This window comes from Syngnathus scovelli, chromosome 21 (assembly GCF_024217435.2).
Source record: "Syngnathus scovelli strain Florida chromosome 21, RoL_Ssco_1.2, whole genome shotgun sequence".
In the NCBI taxonomy this organism is placed as follows: Eukaryota; Metazoa; Chordata; class Actinopteri; order Syngnathiformes; family Syngnathidae; genus Syngnathus; species Syngnathus scovelli.
Genome location: NC_090867.1, coordinates 9167620 through 9181444, shown reverse-complemented (window position 1 = coordinate 9181444; position 13825 = coordinate 9167620). Strand labels below are relative to the sequence as shown.

Below are 13825 nucleotides of genomic sequence, written 5' to 3'. Positions count from 1 at the left end.
CGGAGTACTGCTCAAGCTTTAAAAGGCAAGTTAACTCGAATTTCTTTTTGCAATGTGTTTTGAGTTTGGTCATGTGATGTTCACAAGATGAGCTGTGATGTCATTTTTAGTTGACAGTAAGCAAGCGGTTAAATAGTTTGAATTGGATTTTGCTCGTTAATTTATATCCCGCAGTTGCAATATTAGTCACAATATTACATTGGGCCTCGGGAATAGTTTTGTGAAGATAATGCAGGGAATGCTATTCTGCATTCCAATCGTACTAAAACCTAATTGCAACAGAGATACACATCTAGATAATTTATTTTTCAATAGAATACAGTGCAAGAAACATGTAACAACGCCTTAGCCAAAATAGTTAATTGTATGCGCTATGTTAAATTCCATTTTTTAAATAGAAAGCAGACAATATAGTATCTATTGACCTTGACACATGACATCACTCCATTTGTGCAACATTAAAAAAAATAATAAACAGTTAGCCAGTCGCATAGAAGAATAAAGGCAAATTCAGTGAGCAGCATCAAGTATTAAAAAAAAAACAGATGAAATGACTAAACATTGTCGTGTAGGCAGTATAGAGCTTGGGGAATGTTGACTTAAGTGTGACCCACTGATGCTGTTCAAATAAATGTGATTTAAACAAAACAATAAAATGGACATGAAGGTCGAAAGACCTTGCAGTACATCACCATTTATTTGGTTTGGTAAGTGCCGAGTGCTATTTAGCGACACAAAATGGGCAAAATATTCACAAGTGTGAATAGAATTATCAGCACTACTTTTGAAGAAAAAAATGCCCATGATGTAGTGCCCATGAAATATTCATGATGGTGGGCAAGAGCAATCATACAAGCAAAAGAATTGAGAAAAAAATCATTGAACAAAGTGTTTAAATTCACAATTGCCGTACAGTATTGTATTGATGTTGCTGTTTACTGCCCAATGTCAACTCATTGCTCTTGATACTGATACAGTATTTTGCATTATGTCCTCATAATGATGCTTCAGTATTCTGCTCTATACCATCCATCTGCACATTGTCTCCCCCTGCATTCAAATTTCGGTATTTGCCTCTTTCTTCATCTTCTCGCTCCTGATCTGGGCCTACCCTCTCATTGTGGAGGCTCTCCTCTGTAGCCTTCCCTGCCATTTCCAGCGTAGCCTCCGGTTCTTCTTGTTTTCTTTTGATGCACAGGAAGTTACCCAGAGCGATCACAACGGCTGACAATGTCACCTCACAGCCAGCCAACAAGAAAATGTACATGTACTTGTGGGTGGCATCCAAGAGGCGACCTGGAGGAGAGGACATGAAGCCACCATTATTAAGGTCAGGTACAGCTGACCCACAACGCTCTTACCTGCTCCAGGAGGCCCCACTAATACAGCGACGGCTTCCATCAGCAGAACCAGGCCAATGGCACTGGAGAACTTTTCTGTTCCCACGATAGCCATAAGGACCTCAAACTGAAGGGCTCCCACCATGCCATATGACATGCCAAAGAAGACACAGAAGGCCACCAGACCTCCATAGGTGTCCGCCTGCATTCCAAGACGAGATGTTTAAAGATGTCCGTTCATCGCAGATGTGCAACCTCTGTCCTTACCTGTGACCCGATGAGATCGGTGACTCCGTTGAAGAGCATGGCAAAACTGAACAGGTAGACGCACCTCGGCCGTACCCACTTCATACCGGCGATGATTCCGCAGAGAGGACGAGCAAACATATCTACAAATCCCAGAATTGTGAGCAGCAGTGCCGAAGTGGTGTCCTCGTAGCCCAGTCCTTTAGCGTAGTTGACCACGAACACGGGCGGCACAAACAAGCCCAGCACCATAATGGAGGCCGCCACGGTATAAATAAGAAAGCCTCTGTCCTTAAACACGCTGAAGTCCAGTAATTTCTTCTTCTTGGGCGGAACCTTCTTCTCTTCTGCTTCTAAAAGATGGCCATCCTCAAATTCGACAGGTTGTTTTTTGGGGGGCAAGAGGGGCCTCATAAGGGCACCGCAGGCACAGCAGTTGAGCAGCATCCCCCCCAGTATGAGAAAACCACCCCTCCAGCCATAGTGGTACTGAAGAATTTGTCCCAGAGGAGAAAGACAACACAGAGCCACGGGGCTGCCTGCAGCTGCCAGCCCGTTAGCCAAAGGTCGCTTCTCACTGAAGTAGCGATTTAGCATGATCAGGGATGGCTGGAAATTCAATGCCAGGCCCAGACCTAGTCACACAAAAGGGAGCAAACCATTTGAGCTGTTCCATAGCAGATGTTTCATCCAACTGTAATGTGAGTGGTCTACCTGTAATTACACCAGTGCAGAGGTAGATGTGTATAATGCTGCTTGCAAAGGAAGCCAGAATCATTCCCAATGAGGCAAAGAGGCCACCGACCATCATGACCGGTCGACAGCCGAACCTGTTCACCAACACGCTGCACAGAGGACCTGAGGGACACACAAAGAGTGAGACCACACCAGTTTTGGAAATGGAGTCACAAGCGCCTACCTGTGCCGTAGAGCATGGCAAGCAAAATGGAGGAAATCCACGCGGTGTCACTGTAGCCCACGTCAAACTCCTTTATTAACTCCTTGAAGAAGACGCTGACAGCTTTAGGGAAGGCGTAGGAGAAGCCAGTAATGACGAAGCAGCCGACTAAGACCGCCCAGCCCCAGCCGCCGTCGGGTGCCTTCACACCGGTAGGTCCATCGTCCACCACTGCACCCCCCATGCTATTCTCGGGCTGATCTGTTGCTAGTCAGAAGCTGCAAAACACACACATATTTAATACACCAACCCAAAATATATATGGACTATGAGTCGAAAAGCAAAATTGCACAAAATGCAATCATAACTGGCTGCCACTCTATTGGCCTTTTTTTTTTTTCATTATGAAGCAATGTGTGTTATGAAATGTGCAGGAGTGCGTGTTGACACCTGATAGTTGTGCATGAAACGTGTTTCATTGTGTTCCTGGTAACAAACAGTACACACAAAAATAAACCACTGTAGCATCCGTTTTGTCTTTTGTGAAGGTTAAACTCTTTAAATGTTTCCCATGTTTATTTTAAAATAACATGTCATTCTATATTCAGATGATCAGATTAATTGTGTACAGCACATTAAGTTTCTGACACAACTTTTCCCTATCAGGACAAAATGTTTTACTGTTGTACATACATAATAGTGAACATTGATTTTTCTCTAGCATGTAAAGGCACCTAAAAAAGGGCCTTGTGCTTGGCCCTAATATTTATTTTTAAAAACTGTTATAACTGGAAACAGCTATTTACATTAGTGACCACGGAATTAGTTTCTCGTCCTAAAGAAGATTTAGCAAATGTTTCCTTTTTTTAAATATATTTTTTTGCTCCATTCCCAAAGGCACAGCTCGACTCCACCGTTCTGTTCAGAGCCAAATAAATATCAGCACCAATACTAATTTAAGACCCTCTGCAATCCACTGGACACACTCATGCATGCACTGGGAGCAACTGTCAAATGGAACATTTCTCATGTCTAACAGTCAGATGAAAGGACTCCAGATACCAACATGCTTTTGTACCAACCAAGTGACAAAAGTAAAGAGCATCCTAGCTATCTTTTTAAGGGGCCACATCACTTCATGTAACTCACTAAAGCATTTGATTTGTTTCTGAATATGGTTGTTATTTTAATTTGGGCAGAAATTCTTGAACTTTCTTCTGTACCTTGACATATAGAGGGAAAACATCTCATTTTGTTTTATAAAGTATAAGTAACTAGGCGGTGTTGAGTCATTCCAAGTGATATAATCTATTCTGGGATACTCCGGATGCCTGTTTACGTATCTCGAGGAGTGTGACGTCACATTGATCTGCCAGAGCAAAGCCGACTGGCTGGTGTACGTGAGGACCGCGGCGTCTCTTTACAACGGATGGTTTTAATTGAAAATCCTTGATAAGCGCATGTTTAGGATTTTGAGGTGAAATTCAGGCGTGTGACGTCACGGTGATGCAAAGCCGGCTGGCGTACGTGAGGAGCGCGGCGTCTCCTCAATTGATGTTCTCGATGTGAAATCCTTTATTAGCACATACTGACAATTACGCTTATGTTATGTTATTCGGACTTCCTTTACATAGTCGCGATTCATTTTAAGAATCGTTTTTAAATATTATTCACGCGATAAATGTTCCGGAAATCTAATGGCATTTTGACCATCAGTAGTGCGCAACGTGAACGGATTGTGAGAAAAATTGGATATTCTTAACACATTTCCCTATGCTGACGAATTTTAATCACCTCGTTTTAAAAAAATAAATAAATAAAAACCGCATATCTCTGTACCTGTTGCTTCTGCCACAAATTAATGCACAGTTGCCTGTTGAGCAGATGGACGCATATTAAACTGAAGAGAGTAAAAACAAGATTTTCCGTCCACTGTCGCTTACCTGGAGAGATGCTGCTGTCCTGTCCACTGGAGAGCCGAGCTGAGCCGAGCCGCGCCGCGCCGTTCAATGCAGACCATGTGAACGTGATGTCGACACTGCTTTTATAAACGGCGGTGCTGCTGGGACACCCCATTAGGACTTGTGTCACCGTTACGTCACTTGAAAATATCCACGCATCGTTACGTTGATCAAACCGTAAAAGAAACTATAATCGCTATTTATTTTACAAATCATATTTCCTCAATTTTTATTTCAATGTATATATGCAGCATCGCTCCCTTACAATGACCTTGAAAAGTGTACGGAAATGATGGATGTACCCCGTGTTTATGTATTCAAAATGAAATAAAACATATATTCTTCGATTGTTTTTTATTTTACCTTTTACACATATTTCAACGCAGGTATACAATCGTCTTTGAGTTTTCCCGTAAATAAAACAAATCGATACAGGAACGATTTACTGCGGTGTCCATGTCACTGGGGAAGATATTAACAGACTCGCGGTTGTCATGGAAACCTGACCCGCTCAAGCGAACTGACCCAAAGACAAAATGACACAGTGCCCGGCTCGTATGAATATAGTTTGGACTAAATGAAATGAATTCAAAGTCTGTATTGATGTATACAATCAAATAAATCATTTAAAGCAGACCAAAAGATCGGTAAATACGCAAGGCAATAAATACACGGTAGGCTCCAGGAACCATTTATCGCTGTTTGTGTAGCCAGGGAAGAAATTGCAATGGTGCAGTTACCATGGAAACCATTTGACCCGTCTCCAAAAGAAGCTAATTCAGTAGTACCTTGCAAAGGAGTAGTTTTCAATGAATATCCACTTTCGTTGTGCTATCAACCACAATTCGACTAGTTTAAATACATTTGTGTCATGTAGGATAGCGTCTCTGTTAGTAGCGGTTACTTAAACGCCCAAATGGTTACGGCGACTTTGTCAACATCGACTGAGGACACATTGGCAGCTACATGGTGGGATAACTGGATATTCATTCTTATATACTTGTCTTACATACTATTTACATACTTGTTAAGTTGTTTTTTGTGGCTTAACAAAAACACAAAGTGATAGGTAATTGATAGAAAAGTAATATGTATACCATACTTGGTATATCAACGCATACTGGACGGTGTACGACAAATTTTCATCCACACTCCAATGTATTTTTTAAATCAAGCAACCCCCTCACCTAATGAGTGTATTTTATTTTCATTACTTTGCTTTGTCCATGCGTACATGCATTTTATTTGTCATCATTAAAACATGACTTGTTTTGTTTTGCGTGTCGCAGTTCCAGAATGGATGCAAGTAGGAACACCCGAGACTGCGGGCTGGGAGACCTGGAAGCTCTGGTGGCCAATAAAGAGAGGGAGTGGAAGGAGCTTCATGCGAGAAGGATCCATCTGTTGGAAGATTCTCTTAAAAAGGCCAAGGAGGAGTGTTCTTCCCTCAGGTATTCAGAGGCAAAATGTCTCAGTTGCGTACAATACAGTTGAATTGAACATTTGAACTCTTGGAGTGTGAAGCCATGTTACAAAGGAGCATGTTTCCCCACCCAGCTGTTAACAGTATTGTACCATACACACAGAATTGCTTTTATTTGCAATGCTTTTGAAACGTGTCTCCGTGATATCTGCCTCCAAGTCAATACAATGGAGGTTTGTTGATCAAGAGTAACTAAGACATTTTATGTGGAAAGACAGATCGCTGTTAAAAATGTCCATTTTCAATGTGACACAATGTGATCCGTTGTTTATCGGTACTATATTTTTTTGAGATATCAAAACCAGAAGCTGAAAGAGGACTTTCAGTACAATCTCTCTATCCTGGATGAACGTGAAAAAGAGCTGAAGCGATACGATGTCATCACCACCAGGGCTGTGAATGCGGAGCAGACCAGGTAAAATGATAACGTTTATCTGAGTTACATTTTGCAATGTTAGAATACAAAAGAACAGCTAAGCTGCATCACAAATTCTGCTTTTATAATCATGTTTTTATTACCCAAGGGATCAGATTGTGTAAATACTGTGGGTTACATATTAAAGCAGGACAGGAATGATCCTGGCAGGCAGTCTAAAGTCATTCCCAAAAAAACGCTCCCATTTACAGGCGAGAGGAGCTGAGCCGACTCCGTATCCAGGTTGCCACGCTGGAGGAGAAGCAAGCCAAAGATGCCGTTGCGAGACAGGAGGAGCTGCGTATAAACCAGAACAAAGCCGCTCAACAAAGGCTGCAGCTGGAAGAACTCAGACAGTGAGTCTGGAGGAGGGGGAAAAAATGGAAAGAATTTATTCAGATGCAGCACTGGGTGACATTACATTGCAAAGTATTTGTAGATTGGAAAAAATAACATCAATATTAAATGACAGTGGATTTAAGAATGGGCAGCGTTTTCAAATCTTCCCAGTTTGATATTTTTTACCCCTCCCAAATTTGAAGAAAGACTTACTGCTGTGTGGTGGGTGGACTTCAACCTTCTCAGGAAACGTTGCCTTCCTGCACAGTGTGTCCCTGTCATCTTGGCGGACCACCACGTATTTGTGCGCGTGCATGCGTGCAGAGCCACGTCCACGGTGACTTCATCAATGCCGAGTCAGACTGCGGGTGGCCAACGTCGCCTCATTGTTCTTAAAGCTCTTGTTGAGCTTGTTCGATTTGGACCACGTTAACAAAGACCCCCCTGCAGGCTTCTCTAATGACTTTCTTATGTGTTGTTTGATCTGAGAACTTGTGGATGTGGAAGGAAGTTTGGAAGATCTCTTTGATGTGTGTGAAGAGGGAACAAAGCAGGAACATGTACAAAGGTGTTCCTGATGCTATCTGACAGACTGAGGTCTGAGGAGACACTGTGCAGAAAGGTCTTTAGAGCATTTTGTATATGCTTCCTCATCACGTTGATCAAATCATTCATCAAATCATATGTGTTTGTGTGTGGCTGGATGGATGGATGGATGGAAGCTCTATGACAGGTGCAATTCAAAAGCAAATTGAGGAGCACGAGCGGACGAAATTTGAGGCACAGCGCAGATTACGCCAGATGGAGGGAGAACTCGCTCGACAGAAACAGGTGAAGACACAAAAAGTTTTTAGCCTTTGATTCAGGGACGGGCAGCTTAAATGCTCAAAGCATCAGTGCTACTGGGAGGCCACTTCCAAACCAGATGTATGACAAAAAATATTAAGGGTTGAAAGCCATCCCCTCCCAATTTTTTTTAAAGAATGAATCAAGGAACCACACTCTGCCAATGCGATCACCTTATCCTGACCTCTACTCTAAAACTCGAATGCGACCAACAATGTGGACATAACTCTTGCTCATGTTACAGCTGCAGTGTGCAAGACTGAAATAACAACCCGACCTTTCGATTCAAACCACACCGAATTGGCTCTTGTGTGTACCAGCATGTCATGGTCAGAGGGTTAAGGGATCTTGCATGCTCATGTTCATGAGTCTTAAGAAATCTGCTGTTAAACTCTCACCCATCACCATGTTTATCGTGGCCAATAAAAATAAATGGTAGGGATACTGAATTAAAACCTGATTTTGAACGAAACTGAAATAAATTCAAATCTCTCTCTCTTGACATCAGGAGATGACAGCAGCTTGTGACAAAAAGCTCAGACAACAAGAGCACGAGTTCAACTTAAAACTCGACGAGATGCATGCAGTACTGCTGTCCAGTGAGCTCAAGGTCTAGAAAGTATGATCTTTGAGCCTTGATACAAAATATTGCTACAATCCTTTGTTGACGTTTTTATTTCTTCAGATAAAGATACTGACTAAAGAGCACGATGTTCAGAGCCAGGCTCGAGTCCAAGCAACACACGCGCTCAAAGCATCTGAAGAGCTCGCTAAGCAATTACAAGTCAAATTACAATGCAAGGCTGATTTGAATAATCAAGCTACTGCTGCCAAGGAGATCAGGTATGACATCCAAAAAAAAAAAAAAAAAAACTCTTCATAGACTATGAACACTGTTGTATGTTTATATTTAATTGGTCTCAGGATAAAGGAACTTGAGGAAAAATTGAAACAGATGGAGAACAAACTGAAGAAGCAGAAGGAAGACCACATGAAGAAGTGAGTCAGCCAAGAAGAAAAAAAAAAAAGTACGACACAAATTTCAGAAATTGTGTATGTCTGTGTCTGTGAAGACACGAGGAGGTGACCCAGGCTCTGAAAGAGAAGGATGAACAACTGGAGGCCCAGAGTCAGGCCCATAAAAAGCAGCTAAAGAAAACAGAACAACAGATTAACAAACTGAAGAATGACATGGAAATTCAGTCCGCCAAAACTTGCTCGGCACAAAAAGACATGGCGAAAGCGTTGGAGAAGAAAGATGACACAATAAAGGGGTGAGACACTTCATGTGGATCGGGTATGTTTGTGTAACTAAATGTCGAGGCCAACATTGAAACGTTGCGTGTGTTCCGCAGGCTACGTACTGACGTGACTGCAGCCCACACAGTTTGGGAGAGGCATGTGAGTCAGACTTCAAACGAGATAGTCGCCAAGAACACCGAGTTGATACGTTTACAGAACACTAACAGCAAACTCCGTGCTGACTTGGAGAGGAGCAGGGAGGAGATTAGCAGGTGAGAGACTTGATTGACTGCCAGCTCCATTCAAATGTAAAATAGTCATGTTGATTTTCATGTTTAATTTGTGTGTTGTTAGGTACAAGCAAGATGTGAGCGCTGGTTTGCAGAGAGAGGCAGCCCTTGAACAGGCACGAGTCCAGTTGGAGTTGGAGTGGCAGGAGCGCTATGATGGAGTCAAAGCTAAACACTACCTGGATAATGAGCAGCTTATACAAGATTTGACACTTGCCAGAGACCAGGTCAGGTTTTTTTTTCTCTCTATCATAAAAGAAGACTTTAAAATATACTTTTTTCTTCTTTTGTTTCAATCAATCAAGTGAAAACCAGGGGAGGTGAGCAGATATGTTTTTAATCACACACAAGTTATAATGTGTATTGGCTGCCATCTTTGAAAAATATTTAGAGGGAAAAAAATGATGAATATGAATTCCCACATATATTGTAATTATTTAAATTAAAGCAAAGTATGTTATCTGGTGTTTTACTTATTTATCGACTTCATCTTTATCAGGCAAAAGCAGAGCTGAGTGAGAAAGAAAAGCAGTTGCGTGACTTGAATGGCACAAAGGAGAGTGATAAAGCAATGCAGGTAAGCAAGCAGGAAGACCATTTTCCGAATTATAATTTCACTCTTTGTCTTTTTCCTCGAGCAAGCACTCTGTGAAGTATATTGGCCTTTCCGCTTGACTCCTCCAAACTGGCAGCTGCTGTAAACTGTTGGCACCATAGGAATTAACAGCACCTTATCATATAACACTTAAAGGCTAAGTGCTTGCGATGAAAACCATGACATACTACTTGTTGAATGGTGACACCAGCAGGTATCTTTGTGTGACATTAGCAAGGTCAAATCATTTTAAACCACTTCCTGTATTGCAGAAATCTAGCGATGGGACAATGAAGCTTCTTTACTCCTCTAAATGTGCATTGTAGTTCTTGATTTGCATAATAGCTACACTGTCCTCATTAGTGGATTTACTATGCCGTATCACATCCTAACAGGGTCTCACACCAGAAGCAGATGTGCAGGAATCACAGCAAATAAGTTCCCTGGTTGAGCAGAATAAGTTTTTGCGAGCTGCCGTTTCCCAGATGAGAAAGGATATGGAGGATCTTGGTCATCTTCTACCGCATCCACAGACCAAGCTTCAAGCTGTCTCTGCCAAGGCCCCCGAAGCGCCTGCAGCTACCTCCACAACTGAAGCTCTTGCCAAGCATCCGGACATCTCTGCCAAGACCATCCCAGCTAATTTGTCAGGTCTCTTTCAGAGAAACATGGTTGATGTTTTTAAAATGTCACCAAGAGGTTCCTGTCACCAATGCAAACATGAATTACACAATGGACGCTAACCTTTTCATTGCTTTGTTTCAGACCAGACTCAGACTCTGAAGCAGGAGGTGGTCCTCCTGAAAGCTCGATGCAGACATCTTGAGGAGCAGTTGGAAGGTGCTTCTAGGCCAAACGTAGGAACATCTAAAGAGTTCCTGGCTCACACATCTTTGGACAAACCACATCCACATGACCAATTGAAAGAAGGTCATTTTCATTTCAATATGTGTGAAGGGACTTTTATATGGAATAGGATTATTTGAAATTCAGGGCACTGAAAAAAGGTTGTACAATATGAAAATATGATCTAATCGTAATATGAATTTGTTCAACCTTCAAGCTGTTTATTCTGATTATTATATTGCAAAGTATGTTTATTTATTTTTTTGTTCAACACACAACGTTGTTAATCTTCTCATACTTGATAAACCCAAGTTTACTGACTTCTTTTTTTAACCTTTTTCTATTATGGTTTGGATCCTCAGTTTCATGTCTGGAGAAGGATGCTTTGAGGAACCAAGTGGGGAGAGGGCCGCACATAGAGCCTGGACACGCCAACATAAGAGATCAGGTACTGGAGAGGTTCTCCATTTCAAGTAACCAATAGAGAACACAGTCAGCAAGTTTATTTGATAATAATTTCCCCCCATGTCCTTTTTAGAGTACTGTGGTGCAACAAGTCCGAGACGAGAAGCTCTATCTGTGGCAGCAGCAACTTAACTCAGCTCTGATGGCCGGTGCCGCATCCGGTAATGTTCAGAGTGTTAAAAGGAACATTGCGTTGGCACACAACAGGCTGAAGCAGGCGGCGTCTTACATTGCCCGTCTGAGCAAGGAGAAGCAGCAGCTCATACAAATGGGCAACTGCCTTCGTGCCCGGATCACGTCGGCAGGATTACACGGTACAATAACAAACGTATAATGCGCTGTTGACATTTTTAGTTAGGTCAGCTCCGTTCCAATCTTTATCCTGAGCAACCACAATCGAATACAAATCTTCCCTTAATCTGATTTGGTGTGCCTTACAGAGGGAATTGAACAAAAGAGAGATTCCGTCACAGAGGAACAAGGACATCCAGATGATCGTCTTTTGGCTTTGGAGCAGCTGCAGTATAAACTCACCACACAGGTTCATTCTCGAGCTATGTTGCTTTCTTAGTACAGTATAAGTTGCTTTTCTTCCAAGCATGCTGCCTCTCGCCAAATGATTTGTATTGCCATGCATAAATAATATGCATGGTTAGTCACAGTGTAAAATGACACAATGTGTCCCTTAAAACTTTACATGAAGTACATGCAGATGAATTACTAATCTACCAAATACTGTGTGCTAATATATCTTGGGCTCCACCCACCTGTATAGGATAAATAAAATAGATGGATGAAAGTCCTTACTTATGAAGGAGCCGAATGAACGTTTGTTGCGTATTTCTACCACAAGGGGGCGAAACGAATCCACTTATGTATGTGTGTTGTAGGAGCTCCAGTATGCTGTGAGGCAGCAGCAAATGCCTTGCACTGTTGCTGAACATGTTGCTTCATCAGACAGCAGAGAGCCTCCCGTAAGAGGAGACGGGAACCTTTGTTACACAGGCCACAAAACCACCCAAGAGTCTGAGGTAATAGTGTACAAAACTTTGCTTTCACTGCATGAAGATAAAACATAAAACTTCTTTCCTCAGACTTCAAAAATGTCAGACAAAACTCCGACAACTAGTCAGCAACAAACCTCATTGGAGGTGAAAACACAGACCAGCTCAGAAGAGTCACTGCAGTCATTAAAGGACATTTGGGAAGTACTGGACCATGGACTGAGTTCATCTATTTATTCAGAAGGTAACCTCATCCAAAAAAAAGATTGGTTGCATGCCATTTCATTATTTGCTGTCTCCCAATAGAATCTAACATTTGAATATGCGCAAATGTAGGTCATTAAAACCCTGCATTGAGCATGCATGCCACACAAAAGACCAGCATATGTTAACACACTTGAAAAGATGCAACTCTGCTAAACTCACTCGACATCATTGAGTAAAGTTGCAAAGAACGAATGAAAAATCTTTCTCAGAATGTTCTCAAGTGTTGTTTCCTTGCCAGTGTTGCATTAAGCAGATTAATGGGTGGATGCCAGAGTTGGCATAGCCTGCACGCAATAATTTGATCCCTGACCCAATCAACACTGCCTCAGTCATAAACTTCACCCTCGATCCATCCGTATGATGTGCTCATGTATTATTTCATATGACACCAGCTAAATGACAATAACTCCTATCTGTATCAAGGTGAAGGTGAGCTGAGCAGAAGCAGGGCCACTGCTGAAGTGATGGTGACCGGTACCAGCGCCCCTATCCACAGCCGTTCCCCAGCCGAGCTGCAACAGAAGAACAACCTCTCTAAAGTACCATCGAACCCTCCAAAAAACTACCAGCATGGAGCCCCTGGCAAAAACAGCAGGATCAGGAACTACAATACTAAAGACTGACGCAGTAATCCTAGACTGTTGTTTGGCTTACACATAAATATGATCATTGTGTGATCAGTAAATTGTTTACAAGAGAATAAGTGTATCGTGATTAGAGCTACTTGGAGTTTGAAAGATTCAAGGGATTGACCTTGCACATCTCTGTACGCGTTTTGGAAATCGTCGTGTTTGTTGTTAGTGCATCTGTGATGCCTTTGTTAAAGACAGAAAAAGGAATAGCTCAAATGAAAGGATAGGATGGACATATAAGCATCACATGCCATTGTTAAATTGCAAAAACTAGCCTACTCCTGGTTGCTGCTCGTGCCAAAACATGTATGTACATATGTAAATATTGTAAGAATGTGTGCAGTACTTTTGCAGGACTTTCAATTTAGTCCATCTATGAAACGTTGCAGTGAAAGTTTTTTCAGTGACCGAAGGAAGCTTTTCAGTCTTTGCTCTGCTATCTTAGTGGGTCAGTAGGAGTTTCCTCCGAATATCATGCGAGCTCAATTTATGGACGAAAGTAACCTCGGAAAATCACACCAGCCAACATTGTTGTCTACGTCACATCAACTGGCATCGCCTCCTTATCACGCTATTTCCTTTCTTGTTGTTTCTGATTGGATGAATCTCCACACCCTCGCTACGCCATTGGCCAATTTATCTGTCAAACCAATCCGTGCGTGTCATCCATATGGACCGTCACTGCGAGGTTATTCACGTTCAATGTCGATTTACGTAATCGGAAACTTGGTCGCTGAGTCTGAACGTGACCGGTTAATGTACACCGGGAGGGCAAAAATAAGACCGTGTCAAAAGTAAATAGTTGTCTTTGTATGGTATAGACTGGTGACATCTTTCTTCCTTGCAAACGGTAGGACAAAACAAATGCATAACATTGAATATATTATTGAATGTAGTGTTTTGAACGTCACAATAACCACATTTTGGAATAATTGTTTTGATTCACGCAGCAAATA

At 42.0% G+C, this 13825-nt stretch overlaps 2 protein-coding genes across 6 annotated transcripts; one reads left to right on the top strand and one right to left on the bottom strand.

Annotated features, from left to right (window-relative positions):
• Positions 1–285: 285 nt before the first annotated feature.
• Positions 286–4596, bottom strand: slc16a3b (solute carrier family 16 member 3b). The gene is made up of 6 exons (XM_049759648.2): positions 4428–4596; positions 2506–2762; positions 2301–2444; positions 1608–2221; positions 1362–1542; positions 286–1296 (listed from the first exon to the last, which is right to left on the bottom strand). Exons 2-6 carry the CDS (start codon positions 2726–2728, stop codon positions 995–997), a joined length of 1464 nt encoding a protein of 487 aa, XP_049615605.1. The 5' UTR covers positions 2729–2762; positions 4428–4596; the 3' UTR covers positions 286–994.
• ccdc57 (coiled-coil domain containing 57) lies at positions 2620–13687 on the top strand. 5 transcript variants are annotated; one of them, XM_049759629.1, is made up of 20 exons: positions 2620–2696; positions 5735–5896; positions 6221–6343; positions 6556–6699; positions 7405–7513; positions 8037–8138; positions 8214–8371; positions 8453–8527; positions 8602–8802; positions 8884–9042; positions 9125–9287; positions 9560–9637; positions 10051–10306; positions 10421–10585; positions 10864–10949; positions 11040–11280; positions 11407–11507; positions 11857–11997; positions 12061–12214; positions 12661–13687. In XM_049759629.1, exons 2-20 carry the CDS (start codon positions 5742–5744, stop codon positions 12858–12860), a joined length of 2811 nt encoding a protein of 936 aa, XP_049615586.1. In that variant the 5' UTR covers positions 2620–2696; positions 5735–5741; the 3' UTR covers positions 12861–13687. The 5 variants fall into 5 exon arrangements, with proteins under 5 accessions (XP_049615586.1, XP_049615587.1, XP_049615585.1 ...); XM_049759630.2 differs by lacking the exon at positions 2620–2696 and adding an exon at positions 5155–5414 and having other exon boundaries at positions 10421–10495; XM_049759628.2 differs by lacking the exon at positions 2620–2696 and adding an exon at positions 5156–5414.
• The last annotated feature ends 138 nt before the right edge of the window (positions 13688–13825 follow it).